Source organism: Rhinichthys klamathensis, unplaced genomic scaffold, assembly GCF_029890125.1.
Source record: "Rhinichthys klamathensis goyatoka isolate OS25496 unplaced genomic scaffold, OSU_Roscu_1.1 h1tg000225l_1, whole genome shotgun sequence".
NCBI classification, from domain to species: Eukaryota; Metazoa; Chordata; class Actinopteri; order Cypriniformes; family Leuciscidae; genus Rhinichthys; species Rhinichthys klamathensis.
In genome coordinates, this window is record NW_026606749.1 from 364,307 (window position 1) to 385,282 (window position 20,976).

At 39.6% G+C, this 20,976-nt stretch overlaps 1 protein-coding gene across 1 annotated transcript in view; it reads left to right on the forward strand.

The window, feature by feature from the left end:
* The window catches only part of arid1ab (AT rich interactive domain 1Ab (SWI-like)), a 115,812-nt gene that overhangs the window by 65,117 nt on the left and 29,719 nt on the right, over positions 1-20,976 (forward strand). Inside the window, exons 5-9 of the mRNA XM_056264849.1 lie at positions 15,156-15,396; positions 15,520-15,594; positions 16,096-16,260; positions 16,376-16,682; positions 20,828-20,967. Coding sequence (XP_056120824.1) covers positions 15,156-15,396; positions 15,520-15,594; positions 16,096-16,260; positions 16,376-16,682; positions 20,828-20,967 — 928 coding nt within the window. The remainder of the gene's footprint in view (positions 1-15,155; positions 15,397-15,519; positions 15,595-16,095; positions 16,261-16,375; positions 16,683-20,827; positions 20,968-20,976) is intronic.

The following is a 20,976-nucleotide window of genomic DNA, read 5'->3' on the forward strand; positions in this document are numbered from 1 at the left end:
TAATGTAAAACCAGGTTAATGTATTTAGTGATGTATTAAAATCGTATAAATGCTTAATGATTTTGGTTCTGTAACAATTCCTAAAGTGGATTTGGAACCAGAATCCCATTAAGTTGCTTATGATTCCTATCCTTATTTGCCGATCTCAGTTCTCTCGTCTCTTATTCTCGGCCTACAGCTCCAGCAGTTTTTCCGTGCTGTATCCGCATCTCCGGCCCTATGCTCTGCTCAGCTCTGACTCTGGGGCCGCTCTGCTGTGGGAGGGGCATTGCTCTGGAGAAGAGGAGGCAGACAGGCTGTTTTTTTTCCTCTGTCAGACACCCAGCCCCCCAGTATCCACCTCTCCTCCCTTCTCTCTCCCTGTTTTCACTCAGACTGGGCGGCTGCCTCCCTTACAGAAGCATCTGTGGTTCCCGCTACTATTGTGACCCACACAATAGACCCCCTTAATGCACTCATACAGAGAACCCCTCCCCAACGAGAGAGAGAGAGAGAGAGAGAGAGGGGATGGATCAGTCCAGATGCCTGTGAATAGATGTTTTTATTGGCAGCTCTGACGTTGATGCCCATATGATGTGATAACGTTTGGCTTACAAAATTGTTCAGTGTGTCACTAAAGGATATTTTTACCTGTGGAAACCCTTAGTTGTTACAGTAATTTGAACATATTTTATATGGTGCAGTTATTAACCAAAAATTTAGGATAAATACCTAAAGACATTGAGAGTATTCATCAGACTTTGGCTGTGTCTGAAAGCTTAAAAATGCTGCCTTCAGATGATGCATCAAGGCATGTCCGCATACAAAGTTAGCTTCACTTCCTGTCTCCTGAGATGCCTTCATCTGATCAATTTTTGAAGGCAGCATAGATGTGTCCTTCGCTTCCTTTGATATCACACAATCCTGTGCTTTCCATTCTAAAACAGTTAGACTAAAAAACAATGATGGTATCCGAAAGTTACGGTTGGTGGTCACTGTGTGTAAATGTAAATTTTTGACAACATTTTCCACTTTTGATGTAATTTCTATCGAGAAATGACTATTGTACTAATTAAATATTCTCTTGGTTTTCACCAAAGCTCTCTGTTTTGCTGTAGATCATTAAACCGTTACTTTGCCTCAGAAGTCTGCCTGAAATCAGTTTCGTATGATACCGTCATGTGCAAACGCTGCCTGCAAAGTCACTGTCTGATAGGGCTGCGAGGCAACAACTCAACTACCTCCGTTTTTGGACGCAGCCCTTGGCTCTATGGCTCCAGCTTTGATTGGTTTACTGGTAAATCCAATCACAGACATTCAATCACTCTTAGAGTGACCATGGCATATAGCGCAACAGTCAGGTTCCGGAAAAATCCCATTCATTTTCCCTAAGGAAAAATTGAGTTGTAGTGATTAATGTGTAAGAGGTTTCAAGACACGCCAGGAGCTCTGAGGTTAAGTGATGATATACGTTTCCGTAAAAGCCGATAGTCAGTTTGATTTTAACTCGCTTGTACTACGTCATCATCAACCGTCATAGTTAAATTTCAATACTCAAGAACACAAGTACAGTGGACTCATGAAAGTACCCGGATGTGTTCTGGATATTGAGGATGCATCGAATGCAGACTTGAGAGAATCGAACCGTTAGAAATACCAGAAGAGGCGTGGCAGTCGAAGTACGGAAGCCTGTAAGCTTTAAACTTCTCGTTCTTACTTAAGAGATTCCCCCCTTTGCAAGCTCGCAAATATGTGACGGCTCGTGAAAGTAAACATTTGTCCGTTTGTTTTGCTTAATTTTAATAAATGATAACCTGTAGAAAATCTGCAGTATTTTTATTGGCATATTAAAAAGAATCTTAACATTGACCAAACATAGGTAACACACAGGCTACTCATTTTTAGAAATACACGCAGTAAAGTAAAAAGATATCAAATTATATGAAAGCAATGTATAATCTATAATAATATTAAAGAAATGTTTCAATAGGTTATGGCACTTGTTTGTGATTGTTGTATTTATTGTGCATTAGCCGCTACTTGTGTGATTTAGGGTTGTGTACCAAACCTAGCTGGTAGATCGGAATTATGTTTATGAAATCTAATTACATGGAAATGCATGAATTATATCTGTTTATTAAAATATAAGGGTGACTAACTACAACGGAAAAAGGGGTCCCATACTTTCATATGAGATTCCAAGTCACAGTTCAGCTCACTTAGCACGGCGTTCGTGGTTCGACTTGTCAAGACTTTTTTCCAAGATGGCTCCTGCCTGTATACTTGAAGTGTATTGTCCTTATAAAGTATCTTTTTTATTAAACTGTCTGTACACTTACAAAGTTCTCAATGCTTCGGTTTGCGTGTAGGGACCCTCATTATGCTACCGTGTTAGTGTGGGGCTAATTTGAGCCTTGTTAGTGATACTAACTAGCGATTTCTTTTTACTTATTCGATGCCCTATATACTAGCGTTATAAGCTAAACAGATTGTAGAGATAAAACTCTTTACATTCGATTATCATGAAAACAAATCCCAGAGAACGGTCGACTCGGTACCAATGTGTTAGTAGACCAAAGGTTCATTTTGCGCCGGAGTTGTCCTTTAAGTGCACATCCACGGAGCCACTGTACAAATCACCATGATAAACAGTCTTGTTATCATTATCTATTTATTTACCATTCAATACACATGCACAAAGTGCAAAACAAGAAAGGCATAGCCTTATGGAAAAAAAAAAAACACGTGAATATCGCGGTTGCATGCATTCCTCTACTAATGCCTCTTATTAGTACTGTAACTTTTATTTAGTTAAATTATTGTAATTGGATTAGGTGGCTTAGGTTTTATTGTGAATTTATGTAAAGTTTTTTTTTTTGTATTTCTTATGTTTATATATTTAAGTATACTTTACACTTTTAATATATTGTTCAATTTAAAGAACAATATATTAAAGAACATTTTTTTTAAAAATAAAAAATCCCATTCTTTTGAGAAACAACCCCAGTATAGAACTCCATTACCCATAATATTCAAAAGATATCCACCAATCAGAGAAGTCACTGTTACTATGGGGTGCGTTTCCTGATAACGTTGTCTCTTAGCACGCTACGAAGACTCTTAAGGTATTACTTAACTAAAGGTATACCATTTTTAGGCGTGTTCCCCGAACCAATACCGTAGGAAGTTGCTTAAGATATACCTTCTTACATGCGCCGTTACCAGGTGCTGTCCGTGGCGATGGTGCTGAATTTGTTGATATCGATGGCACGAGAATCAATTATTCACTCGTGCAGGAGCTGCTTCACTGCATTATGTGAGAAAGTGGTGTTCTTTATAAAAGAAGCCCTTCAGAAATAGTTGAAATTGCATTTATTAGGACTCATGGGATATTATAAATAATCCAAACTATAATAGCCTATAATAGCCTAGCCTACAAATTTTAAAATTGTATCGTACATTGCTGCCACAATAACATCCCATTTCAAATGTTTGTGCTTTCTTCTTTCTCCTTTTGGTTCACTGAGGTGGAGCTGTGATTTAAATATTGTTTTTGTAAATACTTACCAGTGTTTCAGTAATACATGTGTGCATCGCACGTACGGCGGTGATCAAAAAGGATTTAAACAGTGAAGTTTGAAGTGATCTCTATTGTAAACGTAGAGATGTGGATTCGGACGGCAATTAAATCACCACACGACATTGGTGTTAGTCAAAAACAGTAGGTATTTTGGCCGGGGATTTTTACGCGGGTGGTGGAAAGAAAACACTGACATTTTGGATTCGGACGGCAATAAAATCACAGACTAACCCCTGTAAAAGTTGAAAATACCATACGACCCCATTGGAAACAATTACTGTTCGAATAGGGCTTAACTAGCAGTGCTTTCACTGGCGTTTGAAAGCGATCCGTGGACGGCGCCATCCTTTAGAACAACTATTCGCTGTATCGCTACAATAGTTTGAGCAAACTGCCCACCACAATCATTCCTCTTAAATAGGGTCCTAAGCTTTTACTGCCTAATGGTTTGCCAGCTGATGTACCTTTGGTTAATATAATTAAAAAGCTAACAACAATCAGTGTAATTTTATTCTGTGCATGAAAACTCTTGAATTAGCCTAACTAAACACTGGGTGTATTAACTTCAGAATTATGTTCGTATAGACTGAGATGTAAAGAAGTTTTTGCAGTGGTGGCCACCCGTTAACAGTGATAAGGTAAAGCTAAGAGTGGTCCAGACCAACCTTCCGAACGTATAACATACGGAAGGTATACTTAACTAAAAACGTTCCGGGAAACACGCATTAACGATAAGGTACAGCTTAAGGTATAACATAAGACGCAGCGTTAAGGTTTTGGGAAATCCAGCCATGGAAACAAAATTAGCAGTCTTTACTAGCAAACTTATTCTGTGTCTTGATGTATTTTTTTATTACTTAAAATCATTTCACAATGATTGAAATTCAGTAACAAATATACACAAATTTGCCAAAACAGGCTTGATTTATTTTTATTTTATTTTTATTTATCCAAGAGCAATTTTGCGCCTGCACTGTTCATGGTGACTTTCAGTCCAGGCCAGCACTCCAGTGGGGATTAGGGGGCGTTCACATGGGACGCAGTGCCAAGACCCCTGGGGTCTTGAAATGGTTTTTATAGAATGCATGATTTAATAAGAGTATTTATAACTTGGCACAAGATGCTGAAACAACGAGATGCGTTGCAACAGCCAGTTTATTTGTTGAGTATTTGAGAGGAGAACATTGCCCTTGGAAAGATCCGTAGTTTAGGGGGATGTGAGGATATGACCATGGAGTGTGAAAAGTGAGTTATCAGCTATTACTAGCAAAGCTCAATAAATGAATCCAAATCGCTTATTTTCTTCTCAATGTCTTTCTGAGCAAGTGCAACTTGTCACTATTTGCAATGGGAGTGGAAGGGCTGCACGATAAATAAAAAAATAAAAATCGTAATATGGCTCCTTTTTAATTAAATATACTCACTGCATGTTTTGAAGCACAGCAACGTAGCCACAAGCAGCTCCTGATCCGATGTTTTCAGTATCTCAGATTATATATCTTTATTATTATATTATTATTATTATAAAGGGCTGCAACAACTAATCGATAAAATCGATTCGATAATGAAAAGCATCGACACTGTGCATGGAAAACTTCCACCAGTCGCTTCAAATTACAGCACTGAATAATGCATTTCTATGGACAAAATGTATCTAAAAATAGTGGAGGAAACGGAGTGAGCTCCTGCGGGAATGGTACGTGATCCAAGCTGCCCAAAACATGAGAATTCTTTATTTCAATCTTCAAACTAATGCATTTAGCGTAATGTTTAACATGGCTTGCCGTGTCAGGTGCTTTGACAGATGTGTGTGCTGTTTAATGTGTGACGTTTCCTTAGCGCAAAACTTTCATTTTACGGTTATATTCTTATCTGTAAGTGTTACAAATTCACCCGAGTATTTCCATTTTGCATGAAGGTTCGTCCTGACAGTCTGCGTTAAACACGCATTAGAGAGGGAGACAATTAATATTCAGCGCAAACATGTTCATCCCGCTGAAATATCTGTTGTTGGATGTTAAATTTAGGTTTAAAAGTCAACATGTAATTCAAGTATTTTTAACTGTAAAGTAGTAGTAACTGTAAAGGGATTACAGCATATAATAGAATATAAACTTACATTTACAGGATAAAGAAATGACAGTAACAGGTTACTGTGTCCAGAGTGAATGTGTGTCGCTGCAGAACATTCCTCTTATCTGTTAACACTGAGTTTGTGTTTTTCTTTTTCTTTATTATCTTTAAACTGTCCTTTTACTTATAGCTCTTTTGCATATAGCATAGATATATTCACTATATGTTTTCATAGCATTCAGTTGGCACGTTTGTTTGAAGGACAGCATTGGGCAGGATGTGTAGTAGTTGTGTTTTGTCAACAAAAGAAAAAAAAAATTGGGCCTTTTTTATCCGATTAATAAATCGAATAAATAATTGGCCAACTAATCGATTATCAAAATAACCTTTAGTTGCAGCCCATTATTATATAAAATAACCTTTTATTATTATTATTAGTAGTAGTAGTATCTAACTTGATGTAATTTGATATAGTAATCACAAAGGCAAAATTGTGATGTAAAAAAAAAACCTTGCATGTTTGCGGTGCTTTTTTTGCAGGACATTATATTTTAAATAGCTAACTTCCCCAAATTGCACAGCCCTGTTGAGTGGTGCTTGCCCATGCAGACGTCACAGCCACAATGGTTGCCAGCGCATTGCTAGACGGTTGCTAGTGTGGGTGGTTGCTAGGCTGTTCTGTAGTTTTTAGGCGCTTGCTTACTGACAAGTCAAAATAGCCCACCTATAAATCTGTATGGTATTCTCGTCTCTAGCTAGCCATTAAACTTCTCAAGCCATATCTAAAGCCTGATCACATCCTTTGTGCACATCCCTAACCCTAATATGAGCAATAGTAGCTGTGATGCTTGCCTTCGCGAGAGGAGTATCTGTGTATGTGCTGAGAGTGAGGCAGTAATGGCCGCTGGTGGAGGCAGGGCTCTCTCTCTCTCTTTCTCTCTCTCTTTCTCTCTCTCTCTCTCTCTCTCTCTCTCTCTCTCTCTCTCTCTCTCTCTCTCTCTCTCTCTCTCTCTCTCTCTCTCTCTCTCTCTCTCTCTCTCTCTCTCTCTCTCTCTCTCTCTCTCTCTCTCTCTCTCTCCCCTCTCCCATCACTTTCACAATCAGTGGGCCGGTAGCGCCTCCTCATGGCTGACATCTGCACAGACACAGCACACTGTACTTGGGTCCTCCTTCGCTTGGGTAGAGATGTTTGTACTGCTCTGATTTGGTGTGAGCAGCAACAATGTGTGTATTTATAATCTACAATTAATCTGATTCTGGTGTATGTGTGCGTGCGCATGTCCGGCTTGGTGTATTTGGGTTTGCTTTAACTTGACGTCTTCGAGATGCATTGCTCATCCAGATACTGTGATGCTGTTAGTTGACACTGAACGCCTGTGTGTGACTGCACTGTGACCTCAGCGCCAGAGAATGGGAGTGGAGGGGGAGGGGGGTGCTCTACTTTGCACTAATGTGTCAAGCACGTGGAGACAGTTGCTATGGCAACCTCACAGATGCAGCTGCGCGTGTTTTTTTTTTTCTTCCTTTTTTCTTTTTTTCTGTCCCTGTCTCCTCCCTCCCTCTCTGCCTTTCCTCATTCTACTGTTTTGGCAACAGATGAATGGGCGTGTGTGTGTGTGAGTGAACAGGAAAAGGCGAGGGAGTGGATCAGCATCCTGAGCCAGCAAGGGTCAGACAGAGTCTGTAGGTGCGTCCCAATTTGCGTACTTATGCACTATTCTGTGTCGTTAAAAAAAAAATAGTGCACACACTGAAAATCGCAAAAAGAACAAGTGAGTTTTAAATACCCGGATGATGTACTCATTTAACCGAAAAAGTGTTGAACGTTGGACTTTTACTCAACTGTCGCAGGATTCCTTGCATAGCAGAGGTGGAGGGGCTTTCAGACTCCAATACTGAATGACAAAATTTCATACAACTCATACACTAGGCAGTTGAGTACATAGGGCATAGTACAAGTGCATAGCGTAGAGCAGGGGTCGAAAACTCAACTTAACTGGGGGCCGCTGGAGGTAGAGTCTGGGTCAGGCTGGGCCGCATCAAGTATTCCACAAAAAATAGTATTCAAGTATTCCAAAAAAGGAGCACAACTGATCCAATCTTCATGAGCTGTCCTTCTGACAGTTGAAGTTCATTTTCCTTATACACAAAATCTTTGTGATACTTCATTTTACAAACATTCTTTTTCTTTTCCTTATAACACATATTTGTGATACTTATATTTGCTTATGTCCTTTTTATTTTCTTTATACAACACATTAATGATATTGAATGTTTTTTTTGGAAGGCACATTTCCTTTTATTATACTTAGAAAAACGATTATTGCTTTTGAAATACAAATATTTGCAGTCATGTCTGCCCGTTCACATATCGCGTCTTTTGCGCGCTCAAGTTCGTTATTTCAAATGTAGGTGCTCGGTATGCGCGCTCATAATGGAAGCGACGCGGTCATGGTGCGACGCGCTCGTTTTTTCCAAGCGCGTGCGCGCCGCATCGAGATACAAACATCTCAACTTTTCAGAATGCCGCAAGCGCACCGTAGCTTAGCAACGACAGACGCCTACGGAGCGCAACCGCCCTAGCGCTTTGGAAAAAGGAGAACGCAGCGTGCCTAGCGTTTTCTACTCGTTTTTGGGCGCTAAATGTGAATTCAGCCTTATTTAATTATTTCTACACATGTATAGTGTCTCAGGCAAATTACTGACTTTGCACAAATCAAAGCAAACCTTCTTATCAACCTGCTGGACACATATTACAAGCTCAAAATTATTATTCTCACATTGTTTTTAGCAGGGGTCTCCAACACGTCACTCGCGAGCTACCAGTAGCTCGTGGCATGTTCACATATCGCGCTCACATATTTTGCTTGCTCAAGTTCGTTATTTCAAATGTAGGCACGCGGCAAGCGCGCTCATAAGCGACGCGCTCATTTTTTCCAGGCGCAGTAAGTTTGTACTTCGCGGTTGTCTATGACAACTATTGACAACAAACCCACCGTAAGCTGTCATGAGACTATCTATGGTAGCCCATAAGGGATAAAAAAATTAATATTTTTTTTTAAAACGTGGCACACGCAACGACGGGCCGCACTAACATTAAACTTTAATGTCAAGTAGGGGGCCACAAAATATCACTTGCGGCCCGCGGCCCGCGAGTTTGAGACCACTGGCGTAGAGTGTCATTTGGGACACAACTTGTGACTACATTCTATACCGTACATCCCTCTGCACGTTGTCTTACCTCTGACAGGATTTTCCTTCACCCCATTGTGACTGGGGTTAATAAAACCTCACAAACAGTATTTGCCACATCAATGTATTTCTGTTCAGTTAGTATACTTGAGTTTTTCCACTATGGTGTCTCTGAAACTATGTGGCTGCCTTAGTTACGTTGTTGATATTCAGCACAACTCACTGGCCTGTTTTAAGATTAAGAATGTATTTAGAGTGCAGTCCTTTGCTTTTGAGTTGATAGACAGGCTAGTAGGGCTGGTTATTGACACATTTCTAGAGATTGAGCAGTATTGATTTTTTTTATTTTAAATAACCGATACTGATTATTTGCATGTTTATGTGCCTGATAACCAATATAGAACCGATATTTATTTTTTGTTTTACTTGTTTTTGCCAATCATAGCAACTGCACTGAACTGATTAAACTGTTTTATTTAACACTTCTCGATACTGTAATTTTACACCCTCCTTGCATATAAAACACTTCATCAATAAATAGTTGTCTGAAAAAGTACAAAAAATAAAATAGTGCACTGTCACTAAAGTGTTTTCTTAAAGCTTTGATCAGGTAAACAAACTGGTAAGAGATAAAGCATGTAAAAATAATTCTTAACAAAAAAAAAGCATAAAACATTTTAAACCGCCTGAAAATGTGTATTCCAGCTTTAAGATGCACATATTTTGAATTGGTTTTGAAACCCAGCCAGAGAGTGAACGATAGAAGGAGAGGCAGGCAGAGGTGAAGCCTGGAGGGTCAGTCTGTGAATGCATGCTACAGTATGATGTATTGCTGTGTTCAGACAGTGTAACATGTTGCTCAATGCTGCTCTCATGCCCTGAACTGAGCTGCTACTCGTGACCTCTGTGTCGTCAAGAGAGCCCAGTCTGACCTCTCGTGACTCCCTGACATTTAGAGATCACGGGGTCAGACAAGTTCATGTGACTCTCCTGTCAGGACAGAAGGGGTTAAGAGAGCCTCAGCCATCAGTCAGAAGACTGGTCTTGTGATAGCAGAGTGTGCCTGTGTGAAGCCACAGTAAAAGAGTGAGTGTGATAGAACGGCCTGGCTTTGAAGAGGATTGGATGTTTCAGTATTTCCCAGTTTGTTTGAAGTCACAATAATCTAGCATTTTAGCTCTTAAATTTAAAAGATAACTTATAGTAACAATACAGTGCTGGTTGAAAATTGATAATGTCTGTAATATATGTAAATGAACAGGTTACATGCACCCAGATATATTTGTTGACAAAGGTCCGGACTGTTGCTGAATAGGTGCTATGTAATCATTGAAGATCAAACACAGATATTTGGCTGTTTGAGTATTGCTAATAATGGATTTATGCATGGTAAAATGTATTAAATCATGCTGAAAATATGATATATTGATAGCTGAATGCATCATCAAACTAGTTAAAATATTGAATAAAATTAAGTCCTTGGACATCTTCAGAGTTCTGTGGTTTCGGAACCTGTGTGTGCTTAATATATAGGAAAACATACATATAAATGTGACATCAGTCCCATGATGCTTCCTGAAAAGTCATGTTTTTCATCCGTTGAACTTTCCACATTCATTTAATTGATCACAGAGTTCTGTGAAGACAAACTCGTGTCTGAGCAAAATGAATTTGTAACAGTTCTTTGGTAAATTGCAGAAGTTTCCTTGATGTGATTTGTTATTGGGTTTGTTTCACACACTCACACACACACACACACACACACACACACACACACACACACACACACACACACACACACACACACACACACACACACACACACACACAGAGTTTCTGTCCTCAGGGTCTCCATTAATTAATGCCTTCTCTTTGGGATCAGTGATACACTCTTGGGTAATAAACACCTTCCTCATGGGTCACATACACAGGAATCTCCTAGTAGACGCACACAAGCCAACATTAACACACATCCACAGAGAATTGTTTCCTGTTAGGAGAGCAGACCTGGGTCATACAAACTCTCTCCATGGACACAGTGAGCGTGTGTGTGGCAGTTAAAACGGGAGCCTGAATCAGCGTTCTCCTCCTGTCTCTCCCTCTAGGGTTCCTCCAGCAGGTCATGGCCCAAAAATAGCAGCGGGCGCCGTTTCAAGTGCAAAACCGCCGACTTTGGGGCCGCAGCCAGTCTTTCGAGTGTGAGATTTCTATGGGAATACTTGGCTAAGCTCCAGTCGGGCTCTGAGTGTGTGTGTGTGTTTTTCTCGTTCCACTCCCACTTTTTTTCCCTTTCCCTCTCTGATCTGACTGGCAGATGAGCTTGCAAATTTTCACTGAACACATGCGCTCCACGTGACGACAGTTTAGTGTGTAAATATTCCCACACACACGCACTCCTCCACTGGGAGGCTTTATGACTGACTGCCAGATTGATTTCAGCATCACACCCCATATGAACTCACTGCTCATTTTGCTCAAGCTTGCTTTCAGGCAGCCAGTGTTCTGTAATGGGCAAAACCATCAATAATCAAAGACACATGGTAGCACCAAATATCCATGTTTATTTCATGTATATTGAGGGAACATTTTCATATCTAATAGTTTTTTATTTTTTTATATTTTTTTTTTATACTTGTCATGTTGTATTGGTCGCAATACAACTATGGTCGCAAGTTCCGTCGTTACCAATAGAGTTCAATGGAAATTGCGATCATAGTTGGATAACGATGCTTTCGGGAAACGCACTCCAGATCGTTGCTATTAGGGACTGGTCAGGATGGTTCAACAATTGAGTAGCCAATTTGTTCACCCTTATGTTGTTATAAACCCATAAGACTTCCGTTCATCTTAAGAACACTAATGAAGACATTAATATTCTCTTTGTTTGTGTTCATCCTTTGAAAGTTCATGCAACCAAAAAGCTTTAATGCATCAAAAATAGGGCTGCACGATTATTGTATTTGTCCTATTGTTTGTACTTTGTCTCTTTGTTCTTTTTAATTACAAAGATAAATTAAAATAACAAAAATAACTGATCGTCCGTCCACACCTAGTTTCAGGTGTTTATTTACCTGGGTGTTCTTGATTGTTCAACTTGGCAATATAAAATTATATCAACTGGAAAACTTAACAGAGTCATTGGTATTTAAATAGGTATTTTGTTTTGTTTACATTGATGATAAAATGACATGGTCAGATTTGTGAATTCTTATGTAATGCAACAACACTGCTGTTCACTTTCAGAAGTTGTAGTGACGCTTTCTTTTCCCACAAAGAATGGGAAACATATTTTGTTTATTTAACTTTCAGTTTTTAAATATAATGTAAATTGATTTTACACATACAAGGATTATCGTATAGCATATCGAATATTGCATCATTTATTGCATCAGTTATCATACATTTTCTTCAATATAGTGCAGCCCTTATCAAAAAGTACAAAATACATTGTAAAAGTAATCCATATGAACCAAACAGTTTAATCTAGGTCTTTGGATCAGATACAGTCACTTTATATGATGAACAGATTTTATTTAGGCTTTTATTAACACATAAACATTGATCAGCGCTCTTCAAATATGGTAAACAAAAACATGCTTGCTTGACTCATTAGGCTTTCTGCCGTAGTCAGTGTTCGGCTGTACACCGATTACATGACCCATATAGGCCTATATACACAGAGCATGCGTGGTTGCAAATTTGAAAGCAAAAGTGAGGGTGTTATCAGTAATACCGGTGTTGTCGTAAGTTTATATACCGGTGTGAATTTCCTCACGTGACGTCCCTACTTGACATTAAGCAATGCAATGAGATTTGTTTTCGTCAAGTAAGGCCAGGTGAAAAGACCTGGATTAAACCACTCTATCCATATGGATTACTTTTTACAATATCTTTTTTAAGCATAAAAAATTTGGTTGTATGGACATAAATGATGAGAGAATAATAAAGATATCTTTGTTTTTGTTCAGAAATCTTTTAGTTTTACAACATGTATAATGATGATTTTGATTTTTGCCTGTGGTATTCCTTTAGCATTTAGCATAAATTCCTTTAAAGGTGCCCTAGAATGGGGTTATTTTATTATTTTATAATGTTTCCTGGGTTGCCCTTATATTGTTAGTATTTTTTTTAGATCAAAAATAGTCATCAAAAATAAAAGGCATTTTTCCTAGCCTGATTTTAGCCTCTGATTTGACTGCTCTGTTTGAAGGGGCGTGTCTGCTGTGGGATTCAGTGCAACCGCCCACTGCTGTGATTGGCTGACATGCTTCCATATGAAATAGCAAGCATTACATGTGAAACTCTCTTGAATACTTTTATTACAACGTTTTTGCTATTACAGCTATCGAGATTAACGAATCGTGAGATGTTTTTAAAGTATTTAGATCTATTCCCATCACGAGCATTGAGCAAGCAGATGACAGTCTGTTGATCGCGAGAATGAAGATCTTATCATTGCAACGCAGTTTCTGCTCTCTCTCTCTAATGCTTTCACCAATGCAAACACGATGATGTATAGCAAGAGCTTCGTTGTGCAGTGTAACGTGCGTCATTGATTTCATAACGAGTTGTCCAGATAAACTCGCGCTTTGTGGAAAAATTGTTCTTTGATCGCTTTCTGTATATAATTTATTCACAATTTAAATAAGGTTTTTTTCATCCTACTAAAAGAAACGATGTGAAGTTGATATTTTAGTCACTGGCTTGACTTGATGCATAAACAGTATTGAACGATTTTGAGAGAAAGATTACCTGTCTGAACTTGAACAAATAGGCTACACATCAGAAATTGTTGCTTGGTAGCTCGATCGATTTATTTTCAGACGTTCATCGAGGCCAGCTCTGAATTGGCCCAACCCAAGTTGAGGAAACAGTCGTCGGTGAAATGTTTGGACCATACACAACTTTGGGAAGTTGTGTCGGCGCATTTCCAGAGAAAATAAAATTAACCCATTGTTTCTTCAGAGGCTCGGATGAAGGAACTAAAAAATACTTTTGTGTTCATGTGTACATCCAAACACTGAGCAACTGCCATGCTTCGGCTGCGCAGTTCCGCCTGGCATTGAACATGGGCTGGCATATGCAAATGTTTGGAGGCGTACATATTAATGATCCCGACTGTTGCGTCACAGTCGGTGTTATGTGGAGATTCGCCTATTTTTCAGGGGTGTTTTTTAAAAACGAGATTTAAATAAGGAGGAGAAAACAATGGTGTTTGAGACTCACTGTATGTCATGTCCATGTACTGAACTCTTGTTATTTAACTATGCCAAAATAAATTCAATTTCACATTCTAGGGCACCTTTAATTTAAATTGCGATGACAAACATTTAGGAGAGGGTTTTAACATGATATCTTTTATTATGCTACTAGTAACCATTAATGGAAGCAAGAAACTCGTCCCAATATGCTAGAAGTATATCCATAGACCTTAGTTAGGGCAGCGTCTGAGCGTCATATTATATTTTCGACTGGAATGAAAACAAGGCTGTGAGGAATAGAATAGTGTGTTCAATGGATTCTACTGTTGTTTAACAACAATCCGATTGTTCAGTTGAAGAAACTTTCCGGGGAGAAAAAACAACAAAAAACTCAGTAGACAAACTCCATAAAACAATTTTAAAAGTTGTGCATATTCTAGGACCTTGATGCAGTGTGTTCATCACTGCATCAACCTAGTTAACCTAGTTTTTATCTGCGTTAAATTCAATATGGTGGTTAACCTGACTAAGGTCTATTGCGTGCACATGATTATTTGATATAACATTGCTAAGGTGTTCTGAAGGAGCTTTGTGTTACATTGGCCATCACAAGATAAAAGAAAACTTACGACAGCTTTCGAAGATCCACTGCTGGAGTATTTGTTCGTGAGTTAGACAGTAGCAAATAATCAGAGACTGATATTGATCTAAATAAATATAGATAGGCCTATCATGGTTCTTTTCTATGGCTTTAATATTTCACAATTAATTGTATGGAATTGTCATACGAATTTTTTTTTTTTTACAGCGAATGCCAAAGTTTTGCGAGCGAACGCAAGAGCATTAATTTTTTTTTTTTTGTTTAGGGCCTTTGTATAATAATAATAATAATAATAATAATAATTCATTACATTTATATAGCGCTTTTCTCGGCACTCAAAGTAGAAAGTACAAGCAGACCTCTCATTAAATCACGTATCATAAATCATGTATTCAAGTCTGTAGCACAAATGGTGTGGCACAAGTACTCAGGGGTTTGTTCAGATTACTTAAAATAAGCAACAGTAATGGTTTGCCTTATCACACAACACTAATTTTTTTTTTTCATTTCCTCTTGTTCTCCTGTGCAGGATTTGTCGGGCTCCATCGACGATCTCCCCACAGGCACAGAGGGTGCTTTGAGCCCGGGCGTGAGCACATCAGGTGTGTCCAGCAGTCAGGGTGAACAGAGCAACCCAGCGCAGTCGCCTTTCTCTCCCCACACCTCTCCTCATCTCTCGGGTATCCGTGGCCCCTCTCCCTCACCCGTGGGCTCCCCTGCCAGCGGCCCGGCCTCGCGCACGGGACCCCTCTCACCTGGAACCATGCCTGGTGGGAACCTCACTTATATCATTTATTTTAATAATGCAGTAATTTTTTTGTTTAGTTTACTTTTTGAGATTATCAGCAGTTGCCCACTTTTTTTAAAAACTTTGTTGTTTACATCACCTATAGGAAACCAAATGCCCCCCAGACCATCGAGTGTCCAATCGGATGGTATATTACATTCCTCCATAAGTCAGGATAGAGGTGAGTCTTGATAGTTTTTTAAATTACTGTGACATTTTATGATGTTTACAAATTAAGGACTAAGGGCTGCACTATTACTGGAAATAAAACTGAAAACGCGATATGGGTGGGTGTGATTACAAATCACAAAGCCTGCAATTTAATTAAATGTATGCTCTGTGTGCCTCGTGGGCAGCGCGCCGACATATATCACCTTTGTGCTTCAGGCGACCCAAGTTCAATTCCCGACTCCCGATCATATCCCTCTCTCCCTCTCCCACTTCGCTTCCTGGCTACGTACTGTCCTATGATAAAAGGCAAAAACGCCCAAAAATAAATCTTAAAAAAATATATTTGTATTGTAATTTTACAGTTTTACAGTAATGTAAAATAATTATATTTATCTTTAATATTTGTTTTATTTTACAGTGAAATATTCCAGTAGTATTATTCTTTATTTTGTTTTTAATAATTAACGTCAAGGCTAGTTTACCATAGCATAACTGTGTCCGCTCTCTGCAGTATATATGAGGAACCCTCAGATGCCATACGGCTCTCCTCAACCCGGGTCAACTTTATCCCCACGGCAATCATCTGGAGGCCAAATGCATAGTGGGATGGGTTCCTTCCCCCAGAACAACACCATGGGTAACTATGGACCGCAGGGTGCCCAGTATGGACCTCAAGGTGAGAAGCTTTGTTTTGATTAAATATTTGACTGATGATTTTTAAGAACATAAAAACATATTTCACTTTTATTACTCTAGCCTAGTTTACCTTAACCTCAAAATCTACTTAACAGGTTACCCGAGGCCACCAGGTTATGGAGGCATGCCAAATGCTAACTATCCAGGTGGTCCTGGCATGAGTGGCTCCATGAACCCTATGGCTGGACAGGGTGGAGGGGGGCCGTATGGAGGGATGCCTCCAGGACGCATGGGTCCAGGTCAGATGGGTACGAGGCCATACGGCCCTGGCATTGCCCCCAACATGGGCGGCATGCCCCCTCAGGTGGCATCTGGAATGTGTCCACCACCGGGAATGAACAGAAAGCCTCAGGATCCTGCTGCAGCGGGCATGCACCATGGCCCATCCAACTCCATACACAGGTAGAGTGCACCACATGCTGTTTTTAAACTTAAACTCATTGAGAAGTGCCGTGCAGAATACAGGCCCTCTTGGACTAAAAAAAGATGTTTGGATCTGATCTGACAATGCCAGTTGTCAACGAGCTCATTGTTCAGTGCCATTCACGCAAGAGTCCATTCCACTGACTGTCAATGCAAATTTAAAAAATGTTTGATTATAGGGTCATAGGTGCCATCAGCAGGTAGTTGTGTGATCATATACAGTAACAATAGCCAAAGGATTGTTTTTTTTTTTATATTGCGTTAAATATTTTTAAGGTGACCAAGCAAGTATGCAATTTATTCAAAATCCTTGACGTGTTTAAATAACGCAAATAAATTAATGAAGCACTCGAAACTGTGTCATTAACGTAATTTGCGTCACGCAGTTAAATTATCTTGGAAGTTGGGATATTTTCAAACTGAGCATCTATAATGGCACAATTCCTGTAACCCTGGTTGGCAGAAATTTCTATTCTAACCCTGTAACCCGATTTCGCTTCTCTGTTTGCGATCGGATCATTTTAAGCAGCTAAACTCCGGGAAAGTTTTCAATTATCCACTAAGCAAATTCTTTCAAACAATCAGTCCAAAACAGTGCTTGAATGTCAAGAAAACCAGGCTTATTTCACCAGAGATGGCAGAGAGAAAAGTGACTCATGGCCAGTTTTCAGTGAATTATTCATTCCAGTGTTTTTCTCGCTTTAAATATTCTGTCAAACTCTGTGATTGTTTCTGAAGAGCGTGAGCCCTCACGCGTCGCGCTGTGTGAAATACAGACTGAATGGAACGTCAAAACATCCCACCATGGCCAGATGATATGCAAACTACATTTCTCAGCTGGATAAAGCAAACCAGCTTCTCGCTAGTAAAGTTTTGATGGATGCGAATTGTAATCAAGGTAAATACGATTGCAGTAACGTACAGGAGTCGTACAGTAAGCACGCGTGAGTCCGTTATTATTGATGCGCAAACAAACCAAACCGTGTATGTGCGCTCTTGATGCACTTGATCGCACATTGCATTTATACATAGACAAATTTGAGTACATTCACGTTGTTTTTGCTCAAGCATTCGGGGTAATGTTTTTATCTGTCATGTGTATGTTGCTGTGTTTAGTAATTCTGAATGGATCTGTACTGTAGTAGGCATATAATGCAGTCATTTAATTTTTTTTTTTTTGGGCATCTCCATGTGGTCCTGTTCAGTATTCAACTTGACATGTCTAAAATGTAAACAAGCTCTAAAAATATCTAAACAAGTTATTTGCTGTTGCACCGTACACATACACTGTGAATTCTGACTTTTTTTCTGTAATTTTGTTTTTTAATCTTTGTGCTTTGGTGTGCATAAATTTATGAATTATGGACTCCTTATACACTCCTGAACAAAATCTTAAGGCTGGGGGGTAAATTCTGTGCAAAAATATGGCTTTCATGTCATTATCCTTCCGGCAGTCACACTGTCATAATCTCCTGATGGCAAAGGCAAAAAGGCTTTCTCTCTATGAACGAGGCATGATTGTTGAGCTGCACAAGCCAGGCCTCTCGCAACACGCAATCGCTGCCGAGGTTGGACGCAGTAAGACAGTCATTTTACATTTCTTAAAAGATTCTTAGAGTCATGGGACAAAAAAGTCAAGTGGTAGACCCCAAAAAATGTCACCTGCTCTGAGCCGGAGGATCCGACGGGTTGTCTGTGAAGACATGGGCCGATCCTTGGCCCTTACTGATAGCCATAAGACGTCATCTGCGAGAGAAGGGCTTAAAGAAAAAAAAAGTCTTCAAAGGCCAGGTCTCCTCCAACGCCACAAACTTGCCCGTTTGGAATTTGCAAGGGAGTGCCAAACATGACACATTGAAAGGTGGAAGAAAGTTGTATTCTCTGGCGAGAAAAAATTTAACCTGGACGGTCATGATGGCTTCCAACGTTACTGGCATGACAAGGAGATCCCACCGGAGATGTTTTCTATGCAGCTTTTTCCTTCAGTGGTAAAATGGAGGTTCAGGTTGTGCAGGGGCGTCAAACGGTGGCTGGCTATGTGGACAAGTTGCAGCGGGCATCCCTCTTGACTGAGGGCCTTCGTCTGTGCGGTAATGACTGGGTCTTTCAACAGGACAACGCTGCAGTTCACAACGCCCGCCTGACAAAGGACTTCTTCCAGGAGAATAACGTCACTCTTTTGGACCATCCAGCGTGTTCCCTTGATCTAAATCCCATTGAGAACTTTGGGGATGGATGGCAAGGGAAGTTTATAAAAACGGACGTCAGTTCCAGGCCGTGGATGCCCTTTGTGAAGCCATCTTCTCCACATGGAGCAACGTTCCCACCAGCCTCCTGGAAACAGTTGCGTCAAGCATGCCGAAACGATCGTTTGAAGTGATTAACATAAACGGTGGGCTACTTTCTACTGAGTCCTTTTTTGACACTTTTAGTTCTGTTGTGAGTTTATTTTTGGGCTATGGTCTTTAACTTTTGATCAGCTGATGAACAGCCTGTTTGAGTTTAAATGCAGTTTTCAATAAATTGCCTACTCTCTATTCTTTGTCTCTTGCTCCTGTTTCTTCTTTTGGCATTTTGAAGCTGTACTTACAACCCGGTTACGATCCACCAGCGCGACGTGAATACTTGTAAGGTTTCCCCCGGTCGTAAGATTTTGTTCAGGAGTGTATTATTTGGTTATTAGGTGTCCTTTTGGAGTCTCCAAATGTCCTTTTTTTTGGAAAGGCACCTATATTTACTTTGAAAAAAGCTTGCAGAAAATAGTTTTGGGAGAATCACCCTTCAGTCTAATGGTTTACTTTTCTACATATAGCAAATTATGACAATGATCATGTTAAACAAGATAAATGGTTACCGTTTCGTGCTCGTACTCATAAAAATGCTCCGATACCAACAACTGATACCTCCCAGCAAGTGTACAGTGTTTATGTCCAAACAAAGAAACACAGACAACAGTGAACATAATGGGGGTAAAAAAGAAAGCTGTCTATGAAGTAAATGTATCTAATTAGTGGAAAATTAAATGAAATATATTAACGCCTATGTAGCTGTGGTACTTCTGTTGCATGCTCTTGATTGCTGATCGTTCACTCAGCACACGTGTCATTTGGATTAAAACTAAATCGTATATGCAAGTAAAACAAACTGTTACCTGATTTATGTATAACGAGTGGTTCCCTACATTATTACTGGACGTTTGCAGGTCCAGAAGTTTCATGAACACAAACATCCGAAGCGCACACCCTGAAAACCTGCGTCTCAGACAGCGCGCAAATACTGAATTGAAATCTCTTTCACGTCTTGAGCTTGGGACTAATTCAAACAAAATTATGTAAAAACACCTGTCTTGGCGAGTATCCTAGTAAACATAGTCGGTTATATCTCAAGTAAATGTAGGCGGGATATTCATATTGAACCCGTGCATTCGGTCTTAAAGGTACAGCAGTCTAATAAACCTGCAAATAAATCACTCACTGCTCTTATACAGTAATGAATATGCAGTGATATTTCACATTTGATTACTTTGTTCTATTATATTTATTTGTGCTATTTATAATTTGATTATATGTTCTTATTACTGACTGCTTGTCTTTAATGTTTTAAATTCACATTAAGCTAGTAGTTTTTTGCTGTAGTTTACAATGCGAAAGTATAACACAACCTCTGGTGTTGGAATCCTCGCATAGCTGGATCTTTCTCATGCCTTTTGGAAACAAACAGGTTGGTAACACAATAGGCAAGTGCAAGTGCATGTCGTGAGTGAATGATTTGTAGAGATCACTTGGAAATATTAATTTATCTTTAAACGCTTTTATACAACCCAAAAAGGTGGAAATAAGACAAATAATGCAGAGTTTGCTTGATTTTACATTTAAATTCTGCAGTCGCAAAACCATAACATCCTGGAGGGACTGCCGGTAGAATCAGACTTGCAGCAGAGATTTTTACATTCCGGGGGAGCACAGCGGAGTCAGTCTGATCACACTGTGAGAGCTGAAAATGAGATCATAACAGTGAGAGTGAAGGCAGTGTGTTGAAAGAGACAATGGAAGATCATCTGAGTCATTCAAACCATTTAAGATTTTTCAGTTAAGTCAAATTCTTTTAATTCGTTTCTCTCCTAGACCGCCTGGATTTCCCAACATGAACCAAGGAATGATGGGAGCTGGGTCTCCATATGCACCACCCATGAACAGCATGCAGGGTATGATGAATCAAGCAGGACCGTACCCCATGCCTGGCAACATGTCCAATAACTCTGCAGGTAAGCACT